Source organism: Colletotrichum truncatum (assembly GCF_014235925.2).
Source record: "Colletotrichum truncatum strain CMES1059 chromosome Unknown Contig_0002, whole genome shotgun sequence".
Taxonomy (NCBI): domain Eukaryota; kingdom Fungi; phylum Ascomycota; class Sordariomycetes; order Glomerellales; family Glomerellaceae; genus Colletotrichum; species Colletotrichum truncatum.
This window is the reverse complement of record NW_027222399.1, coordinates 3,161,690-3,179,327: the sequence shown is the minus strand read 5'-3', so window position 1 is coordinate 3,179,327 and position 17,638 is coordinate 3,161,690. Positions and strand designations below refer to the sequence as shown.

At 50.7% G+C, this 17,638-nt stretch overlaps 7 protein-coding genes across 7 annotated transcripts; 4 read left to right on the top strand and 3 right to left on the bottom strand.

Moving 5' to 3' along the window:
• Nucleotides 1–332: 332 nt before the first annotated feature.
• On the bottom strand, nucleotides 333–2,118 carry CTRU02_203809 (c4-dicarboxylate transporter malic acid transporter; the record flags this gene model as incomplete). Its single annotated transcript, XM_036722382.2, has 7 exons — nucleotides 333–727; nucleotides 776–818; nucleotides 868–1,129; nucleotides 1,186–1,335; nucleotides 1,432–1,609; nucleotides 1,663–1,702; nucleotides 1,801–2,118. The coding sequence occupies 7 exons, from the start codon at nucleotides 2,116–2,118 to the stop codon at nucleotides 333–335; spliced, it is 1,386 nt and encodes a 461-aa protein (XP_036585988.2).
• Nucleotides 2,119–4,229: 2,111 nt separating this feature from the next.
• CTRU02_203807 (uncharacterized protein) lies at nucleotides 4,230–5,720 on the top strand (the record flags this gene model as incomplete). Its single annotated transcript, XM_036722379.1, has 2 exons — nucleotides 4,230–4,418; nucleotides 4,476–5,720. 2 exons carry the CDS (start codon nucleotides 4,230–4,232, stop codon nucleotides 5,718–5,720), a joined length of 1,434 nt encoding a protein of 477 aa, XP_036585986.1.
• A 406-nt stretch (nucleotides 5,721–6,126) lies between these two features.
• On the bottom strand, nucleotides 6,127–6,333 carry CTRU02_203808 (uncharacterized protein; the record flags this gene model as incomplete). The annotated part of the gene is made up of 1 exon (XM_036722380.1): nucleotides 6,127–6,333. One exon carries the CDS (start codon nucleotides 6,331–6,333, stop codon nucleotides 6,127–6,129), a length of 207 nt encoding a protein of 68 aa, XP_036585985.1.
• A 1,304-nt stretch (nucleotides 6,334–7,637) lies between these two features.
• CTRU02_203806 (mitochondrial 37S ribosomal protein uS5m) lies at nucleotides 7,638–9,179 on the top strand (the record flags this gene model as incomplete). Its single annotated transcript, XM_036722378.1, has 2 exons — nucleotides 7,638–8,886; nucleotides 8,959–9,179. The coding sequence occupies 2 exons, from the start codon at nucleotides 7,638–7,640 to the stop codon at nucleotides 9,177–9,179; spliced, it is 1,470 nt and encodes a 489-aa protein (XP_036585984.1).
• A 287-nt stretch (nucleotides 9,180–9,466) lies between these two features.
• Nucleotides 9,467–9,814, bottom strand: CTRU02_203805 (dash complex subunit dad3; the record flags this gene model as incomplete). Its single annotated transcript, XM_036722377.1, has 2 exons — nucleotides 9,467–9,640; nucleotides 9,707–9,814. 2 exons carry the CDS (start codon nucleotides 9,812–9,814, stop codon nucleotides 9,467–9,469), a joined length of 282 nt encoding a protein of 93 aa, XP_036585983.1.
• A 660-nt stretch (nucleotides 9,815–10,474) lies between these two features.
• CTRU02_203804 (cysteine protease domain-containing protein) lies at nucleotides 10,475–12,274 on the top strand (the record flags this gene model as incomplete). Its single annotated transcript, XM_036722376.1, has 2 exons — nucleotides 10,475–11,036; nucleotides 11,088–12,274. The coding sequence occupies 2 exons, from the start codon at nucleotides 10,475–10,477 to the stop codon at nucleotides 12,272–12,274; spliced, it is 1,749 nt and encodes a 582-aa protein (XP_036585982.1).
• Nucleotides 12,275–13,509: 1,235 nt separating this feature from the next.
• CTRU02_203803 (ubiquitin conjugating) lies at nucleotides 13,510–17,142 on the top strand (the record flags this gene model as incomplete). Its single annotated transcript, XM_036722375.1, has 1 exon — nucleotides 13,510–17,142. One exon carries the CDS (start codon nucleotides 13,510–13,512, stop codon nucleotides 17,140–17,142), a length of 3,633 nt encoding a protein of 1,210 aa, XP_036585981.1.
• Between the last annotated feature and the right edge of the window lie 496 nt (nucleotides 17,143–17,638).

Here is a 17,638-nt window from a genome sequence, read left to right as displayed (position 1 = left end):
ATAAGGACACCTGACATCTGTGAGGTGAGGCCCTGCTATGAGTTTACAGGAGGTTGGACACGCAGGACACTTGGGACACCACCTGGCCCCACTCACATCCCGCTGTCGCTCTCCCTTAAGCGAATGACAGGCACTGCCGGGGCATCGATGTCGGGACGTTCACCGCAGGGGGTTATCAGGATGCGGCGATACTTCTACTTCCACTGAACATAATTGCACGCCATGAGCATGATGACTGTAACACTTTTTCTTCCAGGACCTGAGTACGAGTCGCATGCATCTGGTACCTCATGTTTAATAAAACTGCATGGGTTCAGTCTAGTACTAAACCACTACTGGGTATCTTTCGGCCACAACAACTCTTTCTTATATAAGCATCGAAGCATGGTGACAAACACAATGATCCAGACAATGATCAAACAAGCAGCCATAGTACACCCAAATATTTGCAGGCCTTTGTTCTGTAAAACATTCCCGAGAGCAGTGGTGGCGGTAACGAGCGCTGTGTTTGGGAACACGAATGACCACCAGGTCATCTGAAAAGGCATCTTGCGTTCCGGGCGTACATACTTCCATAGCGACCCGACAGAGACGATGAAGAACCAAACAGACAGACCCCAAAGCCATAATCCGATCATAACAGAAAATACTTTGACGATAGGCACGGCTAGGTCAGTGCCTAAGAAGTCGTGAGGGAGAATCTTGTCCGCTTGGTTTCCGAGTTGGACTGTGATGATTAGCTCTATATCCTCCAATGCAGGCTAAGAAAACATACCAAGTCCTCCGACTGTGAACGCAAATGGACCGATCGAAATGAACTAGACACTGATAAGCCTTGCTTTGGTTTTTGTATACAGCCGTACCTACCACACCAGGCCGCTGAAAGTCCCGAGGGAGTTTTTGTGTCATCAACCGATAAATGAAGGCAGCCGAAATCATGAAGGCAATTAAACATCCGGCGCCTTGAGTAGCAACAGCGCATAAAGCAATTGCCGTTTTATTTAGGACTACCTGCTGCTGGTCTGTCTGTGACGCAGCCGTAATAAGTTGTGAGGCGAAAGGAGCCGTGAGAAGAAGCGGATACGCCGGAAATACCCAAGTTGGGGTCATGGTATGAATGGGGAATACACTGCCATACGTTTAGTCAGTCTCCAGGGCTGGACAGTTTAACAATAGATAACGTACAGTGTCGACCAAAGGATGAGATACATGGTGGCACTGGATAACACGCTCATGGCTATATATGACCAATACAATATTTGCATGATCCTCAAGAGCCATGGTCCGACATGTGGAACACCGAACTGGCATATGTTGATTGATATGACAGCAAATCTGTAACATGTAAGACACCACCTTGGCTATTTGCAGAAGTACTCACGAGACAACCTTGGGCTCGCATGTTAGCTATGTGCGTAGAATGTTGGAACCTTACTTACAGATGACGGAATAAAGAGCGATTCTGTCTGGTCATTGAATGAATGCGCCAGTGCCCCTGGCCGGAAATGAAAACGGAGTGCCGCGAGGGTACAGTTGATGATGAAGAGAACAACATTCAGTAAGAAGAAGGCCACGGCTATACCATTTAACCAGGCAGCTTGCTGTGGTACTGTTCCGCTGTGAGTTATAGACTAAAGCTCACAAATATGCAGAAATACTGACATGAGTGTATCACATTTGCCATACCCCCAGTTGCCTGTGGCGCTGTGAGTGAAAGTTGAAGGGAGTGAACTGGTATCTCATACCATTGTCTGCTAGCGGTTAGCTGGGTGAGTCTAGGTGAACGGGACAGGACCCTACCATTGTAAACCATGTCCATTTGTGACAGGCAATCCGATCTTGGAGTCCAACTCGACCGTTGCCAGGAGACTTTTCCATACGAGCATTCAAATTGTCAGGGCTTTGGCCATTCATGTCCGGTAAACCGTCAGGGTTTGAATTTTCTGAGCCAAGTTCCGGCGGTAGGACTGGCCCATAAGACGGATGAGGAACAAATGGCGGACGCCTCACTGGAGCGTGGACGCTGGGTGAAGAGGTTGACGGGGCATCAGCGGCAGGAGCGAAGTAGGACGGGCGGTTATGCTCATCCGGAGTCTGGTAGCCACAATCGGCTACCATTTGGGGACGGGCGGTGGCCATTTCGCTGTAGGGGAATCCCAATCTTCTGGTCCTCGAGCCAGCAGTTTAGATACAACATAAAGAGGGAACAGCAGACTGGGCTCGGCATTAGTCAAGGCGATATTCATGTAGACGAGGTTGGTGATGAAGACGACATGGTCGAGGAAGAGTGATCCAAGATCGAAGAGAGGCATGCTCCAAGCTGGGCGGGCGTTCAGAACGCAATTCCGCACACCGCGCTTCGAGCCAAAAGGTAATGGTGGTGGTGGAGGAGCACGGGGGAGACGGAAGAGGGAACAGTTAGCCCCGGGTGGTCGACGAGATGTGTGGGTGAATTTAGTCAGATGCCGACCCGAGTGTGTAGTGGTACAGGATTGCGGGTGCAGATCCTGGCCTCTTCCTTGCGCGAGAACGGAGCAATGAGTCGTCAAACGGCTGCGGCCAAGATAGCCTGGTGTTGTTCAGTCTCTCTGACTACCTGCCGCGGTGGTTGGTCGTCCCTGATTGGTGGCGGTGGTCGCGTGGATGATTCACACTGGCACCCGCGCAACTAGCGACGTTGTGCGCGACTGGTTACAGGTCAAGAAGAGCGTTGTCAGGGTGTGGGTTGATGCACACGCGCATGCCTTGGTGATATGGTCAAGGATTCCTTGGAAGTTGCGAGAATATGTTCCGTAGTGGTATGTGCAGGCCCCAGCAGGAAGTTGAGTTGTGCTATCTAAAGTGGTCGCCTGCGTCATTGGGCTTTGGCAGCGGCGAGGTCAAGCGTCCTGTCGTGCTTGCCCACAAAATCGGATGCACTATGCCGAGGATGACACTGCGCGCACTGTAAGCCCCCTGCCGATTAGCCATCATGTGGAACTTCTCAAGGCGCTATTAGGCCTTGGGGCCACCCTTTCGTATCGTTGTAGGTACATCCACTAGCAGTTCGAGTGCGCCGGAAGATTTACGCTAACCCAAGCACACAGCAAATACATATAAGGCTGTGGCTCAACGGTTCAAGTAGCGCAAGGTGGCGCGGATCGGCCGCCAAAAGTTGCTGTTGGTTCCTGTAGAAGCTGGCGGGCAACGAATATATTAACGGTTCTTGCAGTTCCTTACACACCGTGCAGCATGTAAGAAGCTCACACCAACCCCGCAAATGAAAATCCAGGAATGACAGGAACTACCTGCCAGCATACCTTCTCTACCTTACCTGACCCTGCCTGCACGTTACAGAAGCCCGGTGAATAAAATACTGTGCCGTTAGTTGGACTCGGCATGGCCTTCCAGCATCAACTCACCTTTCTAAACCTACCAAAAAGATTCGGACCAACTGCCGTGGTATCAGGCCGAATCTCATTGTAGTGAAGGAAAATGGGCGTCCGTCTCATTCTCGGAATTCCCTATTCTGCGCAACTCTGACCATGACTACATCTGTCATCGATTTAGACCATTTCACAATGCGCAACACTAATACCACAGCAAGCATTACTGTTGCATCCAACCTTTCCCTCCGTTCGTTATGCGGCGAAATCCAAATCACGACTGCTGACGAGCTTCGGCACATTGTCCACCAAGGTCGGGTGCAGATCTCCAAAGCTTCAACATGTCGACTGCATATTTCAGTGATCGAGGAGAGGTCCGACGGTAAAATCACTAATCCCAACTTCATTAGCCACGTGGCCTCCTGTATCCAGAACTGCTCGGTGAGAGTTTCCATTTAGAACGGGTAGCTTTTACCTAATAAAAGTACTTAGATATGGAGTCAGCTAGGGATCGATCTTGTCTGCGATACTGAATTCTCCCCGAAGTCCCGTTGTGTATCATTCAAGATCGAATATCAAGACGCCATTTCACAGCCCACTGAACTACCGGGTGTGCTGGATGTTATATTACAGCACCTCACATGCACCTTTTATTTTCATCAATCAGTACAGGACGATTCGGATGCTCAGATGTTGGCCCAATCAACAAGCAACCTCCCGGTCCTAACCATGAGCCCTGGCAACTACAGGAGTTGGGATTCCGATGAAGTGGCTGCGAAATAGGAGAACCAGCATAAAATCGGAAACCTTTTGTTAGCTCAAGGCTCGAGACATTGTGTTGATCATCCTGATGACGAAGAAAAGATGGAGTGGTCTATCCAGGACCATGGCCGATCTTTGCTCTTCCACTCAACACGGGGCCTTGTAGAAGCTAGTTTGTACAACCTTCTGGCTGGCCCCCAGAAAATGCCCGGGTTTCAAATGATTGTAGAGATGAAATCCCCTCCACTAGGCCTTTTACTGCCACAGGTTCTAGATAGGAGGTATCTCTCGGTATGGTAACCTAATGGCTGTGAGGTCACCCCTTAGACCACGAACTAACAAATCTAGGCTATTGCCATTCGATCTCATCTTCTGCTCAAGCTTGCTTCCATATTCCATGACGTAACACGCATCGACTCTAGCCGTTTGAAAAGGGCTCAAGGTCTTTTGGCTCAAGAAACAAGTCAAAAGCAGAAGCAGGCCGAAGTCGCGAACGGCAACGAAACTGAGCTTCTTTGCCAGCACTTATGGGGACTCGTCAACACCAAAACCAAACTGCGTCCACTTCGAGGGCACAGTCTGCACAAACGATGGGAACCGCCTAAGAATCGAAACAAGTTCCTCGCAGCTTTAACCATATACAGCTCTACACAAGACAATGAAGAATCCAGTGGCACAATTCCGGGAGGAGTGAATCACATCATTGACGGCAGAATGACGTCGGAGCCACTTAGAGACCCTCATAGCTGTTATACTTCGCCAGATATTGACTATGACAATCAGTACGGAAGTACTCTACTCGTGAAAGAAAGCTCAAATTCTGCTATCACCTCGACCCGAGAATCTTTCGAACACCACTACGACGAACACCCCGTTCAGACCTTTAATCGGGAGAAACTTAGGAACCAAGAGATGTTCTCTCATCAAGACGCCGTGGAAGAAGATGTCTATTCCCCACAGCCGTCATTAGCCACTGAGTTGGACCAGCTGGTCCACGACCAATGCTGTTGCTCAATTTCGCCTTGTGACAGTATCAATACAACGAGCCCAGAGCCAGACACGAATATTGTCGACGAGCTCTTGAATGAGTGGTGGAGCTTGCGGGCCAATACGCAGAAAGAAATATATAGTGACCAAAACCTGGTGCCATTCGACAGCGCAGCAACTGAGAAGTGGGTGTTGGGACAGCTTTCACATACAATAGACTACAGTACGGTCACTGGTCCAATATCTGAAGATTTCCAGAACTCCGACCCGCTCATGGCTCTAGATGATGGACTTCCTGCAGAGAGCCCAAGCTATGCAGACTTCATCGCGGCGGATGGCGATCATTTCCATCACGTAAATGATGGATTTTTGACAGATGAGGTCGGTTTGAGCCTTCAACCTGTACAAGCCGAAAGCCTTCAACAACCCGACATAAGAATGGAAAACAGTTTCTCAGATATACCATCAACTATAACATCATGGTCGGACAGCATCCAGGACAATTCCGACCTCGACAACGTCGAACTGCTGCGTCGTCCAAAAACGTGGCTGGAGGAGTTCGAGGATGAGGGCGTAACAGAACATCTCGAGTACGGACAGGAGTAATGATTATAACTTCAACTTTCGAAAGCAGCTGAATTCAGAAACTCGATTGATATCCATATCTGAGCGCCTGATAGGTGAGAAAATCTATACCGAAATAGGTAAGTTGCAAGAAGTTGACATCAAATGCAGCCTGTGACACTTGAATATCATGATATGTGGATCCGCCCTCCATCATGGCCGAACAAGGCCAGATTCAAACTTCCCGGCCCTCTTTCAGCCCATCCATTATTCAAACTCGCCGTTGTGTTGTTTCCTCCAACACGACATCGTCCCACCTGCTTCTCGTTCAAACCTGAAAGTCGCGCTTGACAGTAGTCAAGGCCAGCACGGCCGCATTCCAAATGCGCCAGCAAAGGTGTTGTCGAAACAAACTCGTCAACAAAACATATCCCCTTCCCAATATCCTTTATTTCTTGCCACCCTTCTTGGGCTCCTTCTTTTTCTTTTGCTCGGGCTTCAGCGTCGCGAAGTGAATGTACCAGAGCAAAACGATCTGGAGGATAATGGCGACAAGAACGATGAGTAGGATCGTGAACAGAATCGGTTGATCGTTCAGGACGGCAACGGCCTGAGGCGTAGCGCCAATGGATCGGAACCAGTCAAATTGACCCATGTTTGCGGTCTCGCGGTTACGCAGCGATTGATGACTTCCGCGTGATAGGAACGGCGTTTGACGGTGCTAAACGGCTCAATAGGTTGCTGATTAAAGTCGACGGACACGCAGACAGGAGGTTCTGCTCGGAAAGGTTGGGTGCGATCGGTATGGACTGTGGTGCTTTGGAATTAAAGGTGTGTATCGTAAAGTCAAAATGAAGGTCTGAGTCTCAAGTGCGCCAGTCACAAGGGAATAAACACCACAAATGTACAGGTGGGATGGGAGGGCGTGATTAGAGCGAGAAGGTTTCGAAGGATAAGAGGAACACGAGATGCAACGAAGGAAAACGAGGGAGGGTTCGCAGAGGGCCAAGATGTAGAAAAGATCCGCTCAGGTTCTCGAAACGGGAGACGTCACATTCAGGCACGCTTAAGGACCTGGGAAAATGGCCCTATGGTGGTCACAGTGCCCTCGCAGGCTAGACCGCCTTGGGTGGATGAGACTGGGACGCGACATCGTTTTAGTGATGAGTGTGAGGATGTACCATCCTGCCCTGCCACAGGGGAGGGGCCGGGCTCACTGCGTGTTTCAGGCCTGCAGCAGAAAGTCGACTGATGTCTACAGCAGCTGATTGGTTGTTCAGAGACGAGCTGCAGCGGTTAGTCGGCATGGGCAAGGGGTCCAGCGAACAACACCTGGTTTGTGGTTGTGCGTGTATTGAACATCTATGGGCATTCAATGCGGCTTCCGGTCTGAAGAGGTTTGGTGAAGCTGCCGGGGACACTGCCGTCAGGAACCGTGATCATCGTCTATACTAGCATCCGTTGCCTTTGAAGGCGGATATCAGCCAAAACGATGCTGAGTGAAATGTGAGAGCAACCAAGCGCCTTGCTTAAGTAACCCGACCCTTGGAAATTAGCCAAGCAACGCCTTTCGGTGAGACACCCGATTTCAGCTAAGCCTCAAAGGCACTTCTGAATGAGGCTTGTCGTTGTGGCACTTGCCCACCATCATTCTCCCGAATCATGTGACTTCAGGATCAATTCTGGCCCGGCTTTCGGGATGAGACGCACGAGCCAAGGGCAGAAGTCTATGGGGCTCATCCAGCCAATGAAGTCGTCTCAATCAGCCTCAGGCAATTGGACATTGGCCGATCCAATTGAGCTTCCAAAAAAATTATCGACCAGCTGGCGCGCGACCCTGAGCTCAATTCGAGTAGCCATCACGCGACTGCACCTACCACCACCGCCACCACCACCACTCGCAAGACCCTTTGCAGCCAGCGTTGGACTGGCGCAGAGACGTCGCTCCTATCCGCAGTGATGAACGCGGTACGCCCGGCCCGGGGCGTCCTGTCGAGATGCGTATCCGCTTCCTCGAGCAGCACTGCTCCGGCACTGCCCATCCGCCTATTCCACAGTTCCGCTAGCCGGTCGACACGGAGAAGATCGAGGTTCAAGAATGTTACCGCCGAGAAGATGGGTCTGACAACCCCCGAAGCGATCGATGAGTATGCGAAGCGGCGGTTCCCCGAGTACACCCCGGAAGAGAAGGAGGCATTGCGGCAAAAGTACACACCCGAGCAGATGGAAGCCCTCGAGGCGGCGGAGGACGCCATTGACCCCAAAGATCTGGCTGTCCAGGGCCGGTTACGTGTCGATCCGTACAAACAGAACTACATTGAGGATTTTGCGACCATTCAACCCGTCATTGATATGAAACCTCAGAAGCCGGTGCAGCCACGAGAGGTAGAGTGGCTCCCGAGAAGGGAATGGGTCGACAACTACGTCGAGAAGATGGCAGATCGGGTCGAGGTTCAGCTCAAAGACTCCATGGGCAAGGCCTATGCTAGAGCTCTGCGCAAAATCAAGAAGACGAACCCCGACAAGCTCGACTTTACCGAGGAGGAGCTGAAGGAGCTTGAGTCCAATCCGGAGCTGCGTAGGAAGTTTTTGGTCGACGAGGACACCGATATCCTCGGGAAGAAATCGTCGAAGAAGACCAGTGAGGCTCTGGACAGTGAATGGCTGAGCAAGCTTGATCAGGAATTCTATAAGGAGCTTGAGCAGTCGTTCAGCACGGATGAGAACCCCCTCGAGACGTCCCGCCTGGATTCATGGAAGGCCATGGAGGGTGAGGACGGTGACTCGGCGCTGGCACCCAAACTTGGCAAGGTTGAGGGTGTCAAGGGCCTCTACACCCCTGAGGACGCCGAGGAAGATGACCTTGATCCCACGGGAGACTTTGCCAAGATTAAGGCGGTTACCGGTATCAAGATCGCCGACCTCCAGACTCTCATTACCAAGCCCATCGTCGTCCGTCAGGTGCACAACCAGACCCGTCTGGGTAAAATCCGAAGTGTTTCCGTCATTGTTGTTGCTGGTAATGGTAACGGCAGACTCGGACTGGGAGAGGCCAAGTCGACGGATTTCGCCGTTGCCAGGACCACAGCCAGAATGTTGGCTATCCGCAACATGAAGCCGATCCGGAGGTACGAGAACCGTACCATCTACGGCCAAGTCGAGAAGAAGATTTCCGGAACTGTCGTGAGACTTCAGTCTCGTCCTCCAGGTATTTTATTCTTGCTGCCCCCTCAGTCTCTTTTTGACATGAAAGAAATGACATGCTAATTGCACTATGTAGGTTTCGGACTCCGCGTCTCCCACCGCATCTTCGAAATGGCCCGCCTTGCCGGTATCCACGATCTGGCCGCCAAGATCCTCCGATCCAAGAACCCTTACAACACGGTCAAGGTCGTGTTTGAGTGTCTCACAAACCAGCCCGACCCTGAGCAGATTGCTATTGGTCGTGGAAAGAAGCTGGTTGACGCCAGGAAGGTGTACTATGGCGGCTCTGTATATTAATTTGTGTACCACTTGTATACCACTGTAACATGTCAAGCGCATCACTAGAGATCTCCCACAACCGATTTGTTTTTTATGTGATTATGCCATGGAATTCATGACCTTTTCTTCAGAATGCCCTGCTCTGAATCAAGGGGTATATCCTCTCAGTCGTATGCTTCATCAGCCCATGTATGCCCGTGTATTTCACCCACGTAGAAGGTATGTGCCCTCAATCATGACCATTGGTCAGCGGACGTGCGTAATCCGATGACCTTTCTCGTTTCAACATGTCTCTCCTATGCCCTCTACTGCTGGTTACCAGCCTGGTCGCCCCAATCAATCTCCTGTTGCAGCACTATACTGTACACGCTCGCCTTGAGAAGGGTGAAGACCAAGCTTGTCTTGCGCTCCAGCTCGCGTAGCCCGTCAAGGATCTCGGTGCTTGGAGAGCTGCTTAAGTCTTCTAGTGTAGATGCAAGCTGTCGTTGCGGCCTGGTTAGCACATACAGCTTTTAATCTACCTTCAATAGACAAGAAGAACGAACTTTTTTCATGTTGTCTGCCAGCTTTTCGTATTCCTCCAAGACCTCACCCTCCAGAGGAGTTAGCTCGGGCTGCGAGTGTACCAGCGTTGAATCTCTTCCTTGCTCCATGGCGTCGCTAAGTCGAGCTGCAGCCGTATCTGGCGACTGTGTGGTAGGGCGGTGGTGGTTGATGTTTCGGTGAGTCGCGGCGGACGCGTTGTGGTTGCGAACCCGCGGGATGACTACCCCACTTAAGGGGGGCATCGGTGAACATCCAATAAAATGACAGCGAATCAGGCGCCACACCACATGGTTAGCTTCGCGCCGTCGAGCCATTACTTCTCAGCATGGACACAACCTTCTTCAAGAATAGGGAGGGGGGGTAAAGCGCCGGCTTTCATTCATGAATGCGCGTGGTGCAGCCTGACGTGGCAAGCTCTGTTGATCTCCTTGAGTAGTTCCAAGGTTAGAAGCTCACCAAACGCCACGCCTATTCTCATTTCACGGAAAACCCGCCATGGAGCTGTCATGGTTGTCGACTATACCAAGTGGCTTAGGCTAGGTTAAGGGGAAACTAGTGTCCTCTGGCGGATTGGTGAGGGAATCTTAATACGGCAATTCGGACGGTCTAGTTCAGGTCACTTGACGGCCTTGTGGACAAGCATGCCCGCTATGGCAGTCTTTTTTAATGACAACAATTTCTCCCCTGGTGAAAGACTATGTCTAAAGGTGCCAGTTCCATGAAAACGAAACCTTTGCGAGACGAAACTCTTGGGAAGACTTGCAAAAATGTCGGAGAAGCTTGATCAACAATCACCACCTCTTACAGCGAACGATCCTGCCGAACACACGAAGCGCCCCAATAGGCCGGCATTGCTCGTCCGCAGATCATCAGTTGGAAGCAAGCTTCCCGAGACTGGGTCTTCCGCTTATGTCCTCGATTGGGAGGGCGGTACATGTAGACAACGACTCTTAAGCCGTGCCGAAGACCTTTTAGGAGAGTCTGTCGGGCGGAGGAGGCTTACCATCATTCAGGGGCTCCCATTGGACTTGGTTCAGGTTTTGAGGGACTCGCTGGGTGTCAGCCCGGGATTTCTCGAAGCGCATGCGGGAAGACGACGGTATCGGCCGGTGACGCAGGACAATGGCGAAAGCTTCGTCTCTTTTGAGTACCCAGAGCTCGTCAAGGTCCATCAGGCTGCTATTGGGCCAGATCTGGGATATAAGCCGTCGGCAAGGCAATCGGACTTGGTAGATGTGATGGATGAGGCACCATTTTATTCAATGTCTCGGGATGGCCAGGCAGTCATATTCTGTCATGCGTCCTTATGGATGGGCAGTAAGGCTGATAGTATGTCTCTCACACTTCGTATGATGTCGTCAGTCGCTAACATGTTTTCAGTCTTATTTCTAGATCGTCCAATATGGCATGATCCTTCGTCGCAACTCAGAAAAGCACGACGGCCGCTGTCTGTGGCAAGATCATGGCAGACAAAGATTGACGAATCCCAGCACGACGGCACTTCTGTGTGGAACGTGTTGATTGCGGAAGGAGACGAACTCCCAGGGCTTGAAGATAGCTTGCTGAGAACGTTCCGGCATACGAATGTGACTAGACAGACATTACCTGGTTTACTGTGCAACGCGGTATATGGCAAATGGGCCGACTTCTTCGAAACTCTTCCGTCACATTCCCAGCCCGAATCCCTCCAGGACGCGACTCTTTTTTGGCAGGCTACAGAGTCTTTGGAACAGAATCTAGACGTTGCCCATGATCCGGCGCCTCCTATCATACACCACCCTGACTGGCGTCGCCTACTTGAAAGACTACAACGCCGCGTAACGATCTCACGCCTGACCACTACAGCTCCGCAAACCTCCTGGCTGCCCTCGACGCAGGGATTGACGACAGCGCAACCACAAACGCGTGGAACAGGCATGCTTGATAAGACGTCAAGAGCGTATCCCGTTGCGGATCGTGACTGGCTTGGTGAAAAGGAGATGGACCAGCGAGCTCTCGACCGTGTCACATATCTAGGAGGCATTCTCCTCCCTTTCAGCATAGTGTCAGCCATTCTATCCATGAATGACGAATATTCCCCAAATGCCCCTCGATTCTGGGTGTTCTGGGCAGCCTCCATCGGCGCTGCTATTTTGTGTTTATTCATCATCTACCTAGACCGGCTGCGGTGCCTCGAGGTCTACTTCGAGATCTCTGCCGCGGATACAATCGAATCGATATTCGCATCTGGTGACGGCAAAGCCCGTGTCTACAGCAGCAATGGGCTCGGGTCAGCCTCTATGCTGCCATCTAGGCTGCGACTGCCCTCACGGTGGAACACGGAGATGCTTGTCGACATGCCGCAGCCTGGTGTGGGCGATATGGAAGTTGTAGCCGACTCCGCGGTAAATCCAACGATGATTGTGCAACAATGCCGGGACGGTTCAAGGCCTAAAGCGTGGCAGAGAGGCGAATTGGGCTGGGGCGGCGCTTTCAAGAAGGTTATAGGGTATTATAGGTGGAGAGGCGGCATGCCGGTGCAATTCAGTACGACTGGACCGGAGAGGTTTCGTATGAAGATGATTTAGTGGTTGTTTAGACATATCGGCGGTTTTGCTATTTTTTGCGAAGTTGGCATGCAATGACCATTCACGTATACTGGAGTGACAAAAAGATAACGCTCGAAAACGTCCAAACACAGCGGTTCAATAAAATACACATACTCTGCCCTTCGTACCTTATCCCAGATGACAACACGAGAAAGGTTGCAGCTTATTGCCAGGTCATCTAGCCTATTGAAGCTGCCCGGCTTATGGACCTTTTTTTTTTTTTTCTCGCTATGTCCTTCTCATTTCATGAGTTGGGTCCTGCCATCAAAATTGAGCCATCTAGGTTACTTAGGCTGCATTGGTTCGTAAGAAAGTACCTAGTTAGTTGGGTATGCTCAAAAGCATAAAAAGACTTAGGCAAGTACGGGACGGCGTGGGGCCGGATGTCACGTCCGGCAAGGTTATACAACACCCGGACTTCTGACCACGTTTTTGAATATCTAAATTGTTTAACCAAGTACGATATTCTGGGAACTCCCGGGCTATAATATCGAGCGAGAGCAAAGGAACCTTGGATAGGCGGACAATCGCCACCTGCAATGGAGCCTTGGCGGAGGTCGGGTCACACACTCGCGGTTGTTGGATGACTTTGGCTGGTCAGCAGGCAGCAGGCGGCGCTGCAGCCTGGGCCAAACGACCAACAATCTTTAAGCGGCTCACGTCCCTTCTCACCTACTTTTTTGGATCGGAGAAAGAGTGTAATTATTGCTTGGACCAACCGCAACCCAAGCACCTATGGTCTGACTGATTACTCCAAAGAGGTAGCTTGAGGAAAACGTTCGAGGAAGGTGTAGGCTAGTCACTGAACCTTCCCCGCCGTTCCTTCCCAAATTCTTCTAGGCACCTATTGAAGGTATTATTTTTTCTCCCCTTTCTCACGTTGCCAACCTGTGTTAACCCTAAACTTCTTTCCATTATAGCTGTATACCAAGAAGCACACCCGCTTTTGTCGTTCTTCGCACAACCAAAGTGAGTTCTTCACCAGGTTCTTACCTTCCTTGTCACAAGCTTTGTCGCCATACTTCTTCATCACATACTCCATAACCATCCTTTTATTCCTCACTGAACATCCGCCTAGAACATATGTTCTATCTTAACCGCCAGAGGCTACAATGCTGATTCGCTGATTGTCCTGTCAGACCGTGGCTCACCAATAAACACATCAGTCCGGTTTGTCAAAGTCTAGTAACAGACTTGTTGATGACGGAGTCGCCATGACCCGTAAAAAGTTCAACTCCGACTTGGCTTACGCTTCCCAGCAGGCAGTAACGCATATCTCCAGTGTCGCCAAAGGAGACGATGATGGTCAGATTGTCCTCACCTTCTCACATGACAATCTGTCATCCCCTCTTGTCATCCGTTTGATCGCTCTGAGTATCGATAGCTATCCAAGCTGCTCTGGCTTCCTGGCTTACACCGACGATGAGGCTATCCCTCATGCCGTTTCTGGTCTCTTTGACGACCTCCCCAATCTGAGCCAAAGGAAGACAGTACTTGAAACGCTGGACTTGCTGTCAAAGAAACTCAGTGCTGCCCTCACTTCAGAGTCCGATAACGGTTCTGATGTCGAGATGACGGATGTGGATGACTTAGACGAACAAAGCATTGATACAGAGGATGAATACGACTATGGATTCAACGACGATGTTGATTTTGGTCTTGGTACCACAACCCCAGCTACTCTCCAGCAATTGCCCACAGCCACCAAGGAAGAAGTTAAGATCACCAGTCGTTTTATTGACGATATTCGCAAAGCCAAAGAGGTTGGCTTCAAGATTGCACTACTCAGTGACGTTTCCAAGCACCAGACAGACTGCATCTTTGCACTTTCCCTACCCGTTCACCATCTTGGACTTCCAGACGACACTCTCGAGGCCTGGGATGTTGAATCCTCAAGTTATGTCGTCTTGCTTTGCCGATATACTTCTGGATACCCTTGCGTGGAGAACTTTACAAATCTTCCTCCTGGCCACCCTTCAACAATGCAGTTCCTCTTCGGAAAATGTGCAAACTACAAACCCACTTTGAGCTCGGCCGTAACTGCGTTCAACCCCAAATTCAACCACATCAAAGGTGAACCAGTTGAAGGTTCCCTACGATATGAAACTGAGGAGCAGGGCGCTCCATTCGTTCAGATGCCCATTACCAACTCAATCAACACATTCATGAACACTGAACTGGCGCTGCTGCTGAAGTACCGATTGAAACATGGAGTTTCATGGGACCGAGCTAAAGAACTGCTGCAAGAACATGCTAAAGCAGGTCATCTGCGCCAAGATGATGGCATTTTGGCTCACGATACTAGCGATACTGCAGAAGAAGAAGAACAGGTTTCAGCTACAGCCCGACCTTTGCTCAACCGGGATTATGTTCAAGACGGTTATGCTACCGCCAACTCCCCCCCTCAAACTCAGCAGCTAAGTATGCCTTTGATCGCTATGCAGTTTGCTTTGCGATACTTCGTTAAAAGCACAAAATATTGTGTCGTCTGCCATCGAAAGGCAGAGCCGGGCTTCACCGCGATTAAACCATACGTTTGCACCGAGCCGCTGTGTCTCTTTCAGTACATGGCTTTGGGCTTGGGCCCTAGTATTGAGCATGAAATCATTGCCCGACCTTATGTTGTCGATCTTCTCGTAAGCTTCTGCGCTGCTGGGCTGCATTCTGACCGAATCAGAGAGTGGCCACAGGGCTTAGCTATCAAAGTGCCTCTTTTGATGACTCACTCCTTGCAGAAATTACTTGAATACACTTCAGGGGATACCAACAGTTTCGGCGACCAAGTGGCAACGCCTCCCACTGAGATGGTCGTTCATGAGCCTAGATCTGTGTGGACTTCGATATCCGCCGGTGAATTTAACCTGGACAGTACACAAAACTATCCACTGAAGGCGGGAGATATCATCATTTTAACCAAAAAGCCTTCTGTCACCGATAGAAGCAATTACTATGAAGTACACCATTGTCGAATTCGAAATGTGGACATCGCCCGCGGCGCCGACGGGAACGTTGCTGGCAGAATTGTTGAGTTTGACTGCCTGGTGTCTGCGCCACGATATCCCAACATAAGCAAAGAATCACGATGCTATGGACCGGAGTCGCTTTCAGTTCCAGCCAACGAAGACCAGAGCAGCGAATCAACCGAAAACAACGAAGGAAATATGGAGCTATACTTATACGAGCACGACCTTGACGACCTACCTCCTGTGTGTCAAAGAGAGGCTTTGCTTACCCTGGTGCAAGCTGTGCCCCCTATCCGGACTTTGCGGGAATACCTCCTAAGTCACAAAGGCTCTTCTCTGGACAAGTGTGACAAGATTCCCAAATCTGCACTTGCTTTGCTTCGATGGATTGTGGCCTCTAACCGTTCGTACATTGTTCAACTTGAACAGAGCGACGAGGTTGACAATGGCTCGGGCGTGAACAACCGCAGCAGAGAACATGAGAAGATAGACGGACTGGACAATACCTGGATGCAGTTCCGTTTTGCGCAGGGATCTCCTGAAAAGGAGCACCGATTTAAACAAGCCCTGGATCAGCAGACGTCAAGCTCTCACCCTACAATCTTTGCGTGGCACGGCAGTCCGCTTGGAAACTGGCACAGCATCATCAGATCTGGCCTTGACTTCAAGGATACACTCCACGGCCGTGCCCACGGACACGGAGTGTACTTCAGCAATCAATTCGGTACCAGTCAGCACTATAGCGGACACGGAAGTAATCCCACTGTCTGGGTTGGATCGGAATTGAACGTAACTATCGCCCTCAGTCTTTGTGAGATTGTCAACAAAACAAGCCAGTTCCGATGTATATCTCCATGCTATGTCGTCGACAAGGTCGACTGGATTCAATGCCGCTACCTAGTTATCCAGAGAAAGCTTTCTCCCACGCCTCAAGTCCCCACTACCGAGCAGGACGATTCCGAAACACGATACATTGCTCAGGATCCTAAATGGGTTGTTTGTGGACTCAAGAGTCAACCCGTAAGGATTCCTGCGGCTGCTCTTCCGAAATGGCGTCAAAATGCGACAACTTCAAGCCTACCTCTGTCTCAACAAACCAACGCAGACGATGAGGCAAGCAATGCACTCGATGATGAGTCCGACGACTTCGATACTATCGTAAACATACAGGAGAATAACTCACAAAATGATCAAATAGAAGATGAAGAAGAGGAGAATAACACAATCATCCTTGGATCTGACCCGGAAAAGTTGAGCTTCACACAAGGCACCCTTGATGTGGCCTCGCTCCCCCAACTCCCACCCCCGATGTGGGCCACGGACAACGGACGGAAGCTGCTCGGTAGAGAGCTCAGCAAGCTACAGAAGCTTCAATCAATGACTCCTCTGCATGAGCTTGGCTGGTATATTGACTTTGAAAAGATCACGAACATGTTCCAATGGATTGTCGAGCTCCACAGCTTTGAGCTATCTCTGCCACTGGCGCAGGACATGAAACGTAACGGCGTCAACAGTGTCGTTCTCGAGATTCGATTTGGTCAACAATTTCCACTCTCTCCGCCTTTCGTCCGCGTCATTCGTCCGAGATTCTTGCCCTTCTCGCAAAGGGGGGGTGGTCATGTTACAGGCGGCGGCGCCTTGTGCATGGAACTTTTGACGAACAGCGGTTGGAGCCCAGTGAGTAGCATGGAGAGTGTGTTGCTCCAAGTCCGCATGGCGATGTGCAATCTCGAGCCGTTCCCAGCCCGACTTATGGGCAGTTCTGGGGGCTCTTCGACGAGTGATTATGGAATATCTGAGGCTATTGACGCGTATAAGCGAGCTGCCGCCGCTCACGGTTGGCAGGTGCCTTCTGATCTGGATGCAACAGCCCGCGGACTTTAATCAACAAACGACAGCAAGGAATTTGGAACGCTCCAATCGAGAGCAATTACCTTGTTGAGCATTTTCTTGCACTTTGGCCGGCGTTGGGGGATGGAAAGAGACGTGTTGTACATGGTATTAAGCAAACGGTTCTGGATGGTTCAGAATCACAATACACAGGGTCATTGTGTCATTAACAGCATAGCATAGAACATAGTGCAATAGGACAACGAACAATCGGACATCAAGGCTCCCTGCGTGGTCTGTGAGCATGGTTGCCCATATCTTCCGTTGGATTGCCTCCTCGATCGTTCATGTGTCACTTTTGCAGGCCCTTGGCCTGCGACCGCAGCCCAGAAGATGGTGACACTTGGCGAAGCAAAATGCGCCACTTTTCTACCACCAAACCTCCGTCTGGAAACCTGTCAGAGTCTCCGTACCTAGTCAGAAGACAGATCTGCGCACACACTGTTCGGATCTGGCTTCAGAAATTGGTTCTGAGAGCCCGAACTGCGTT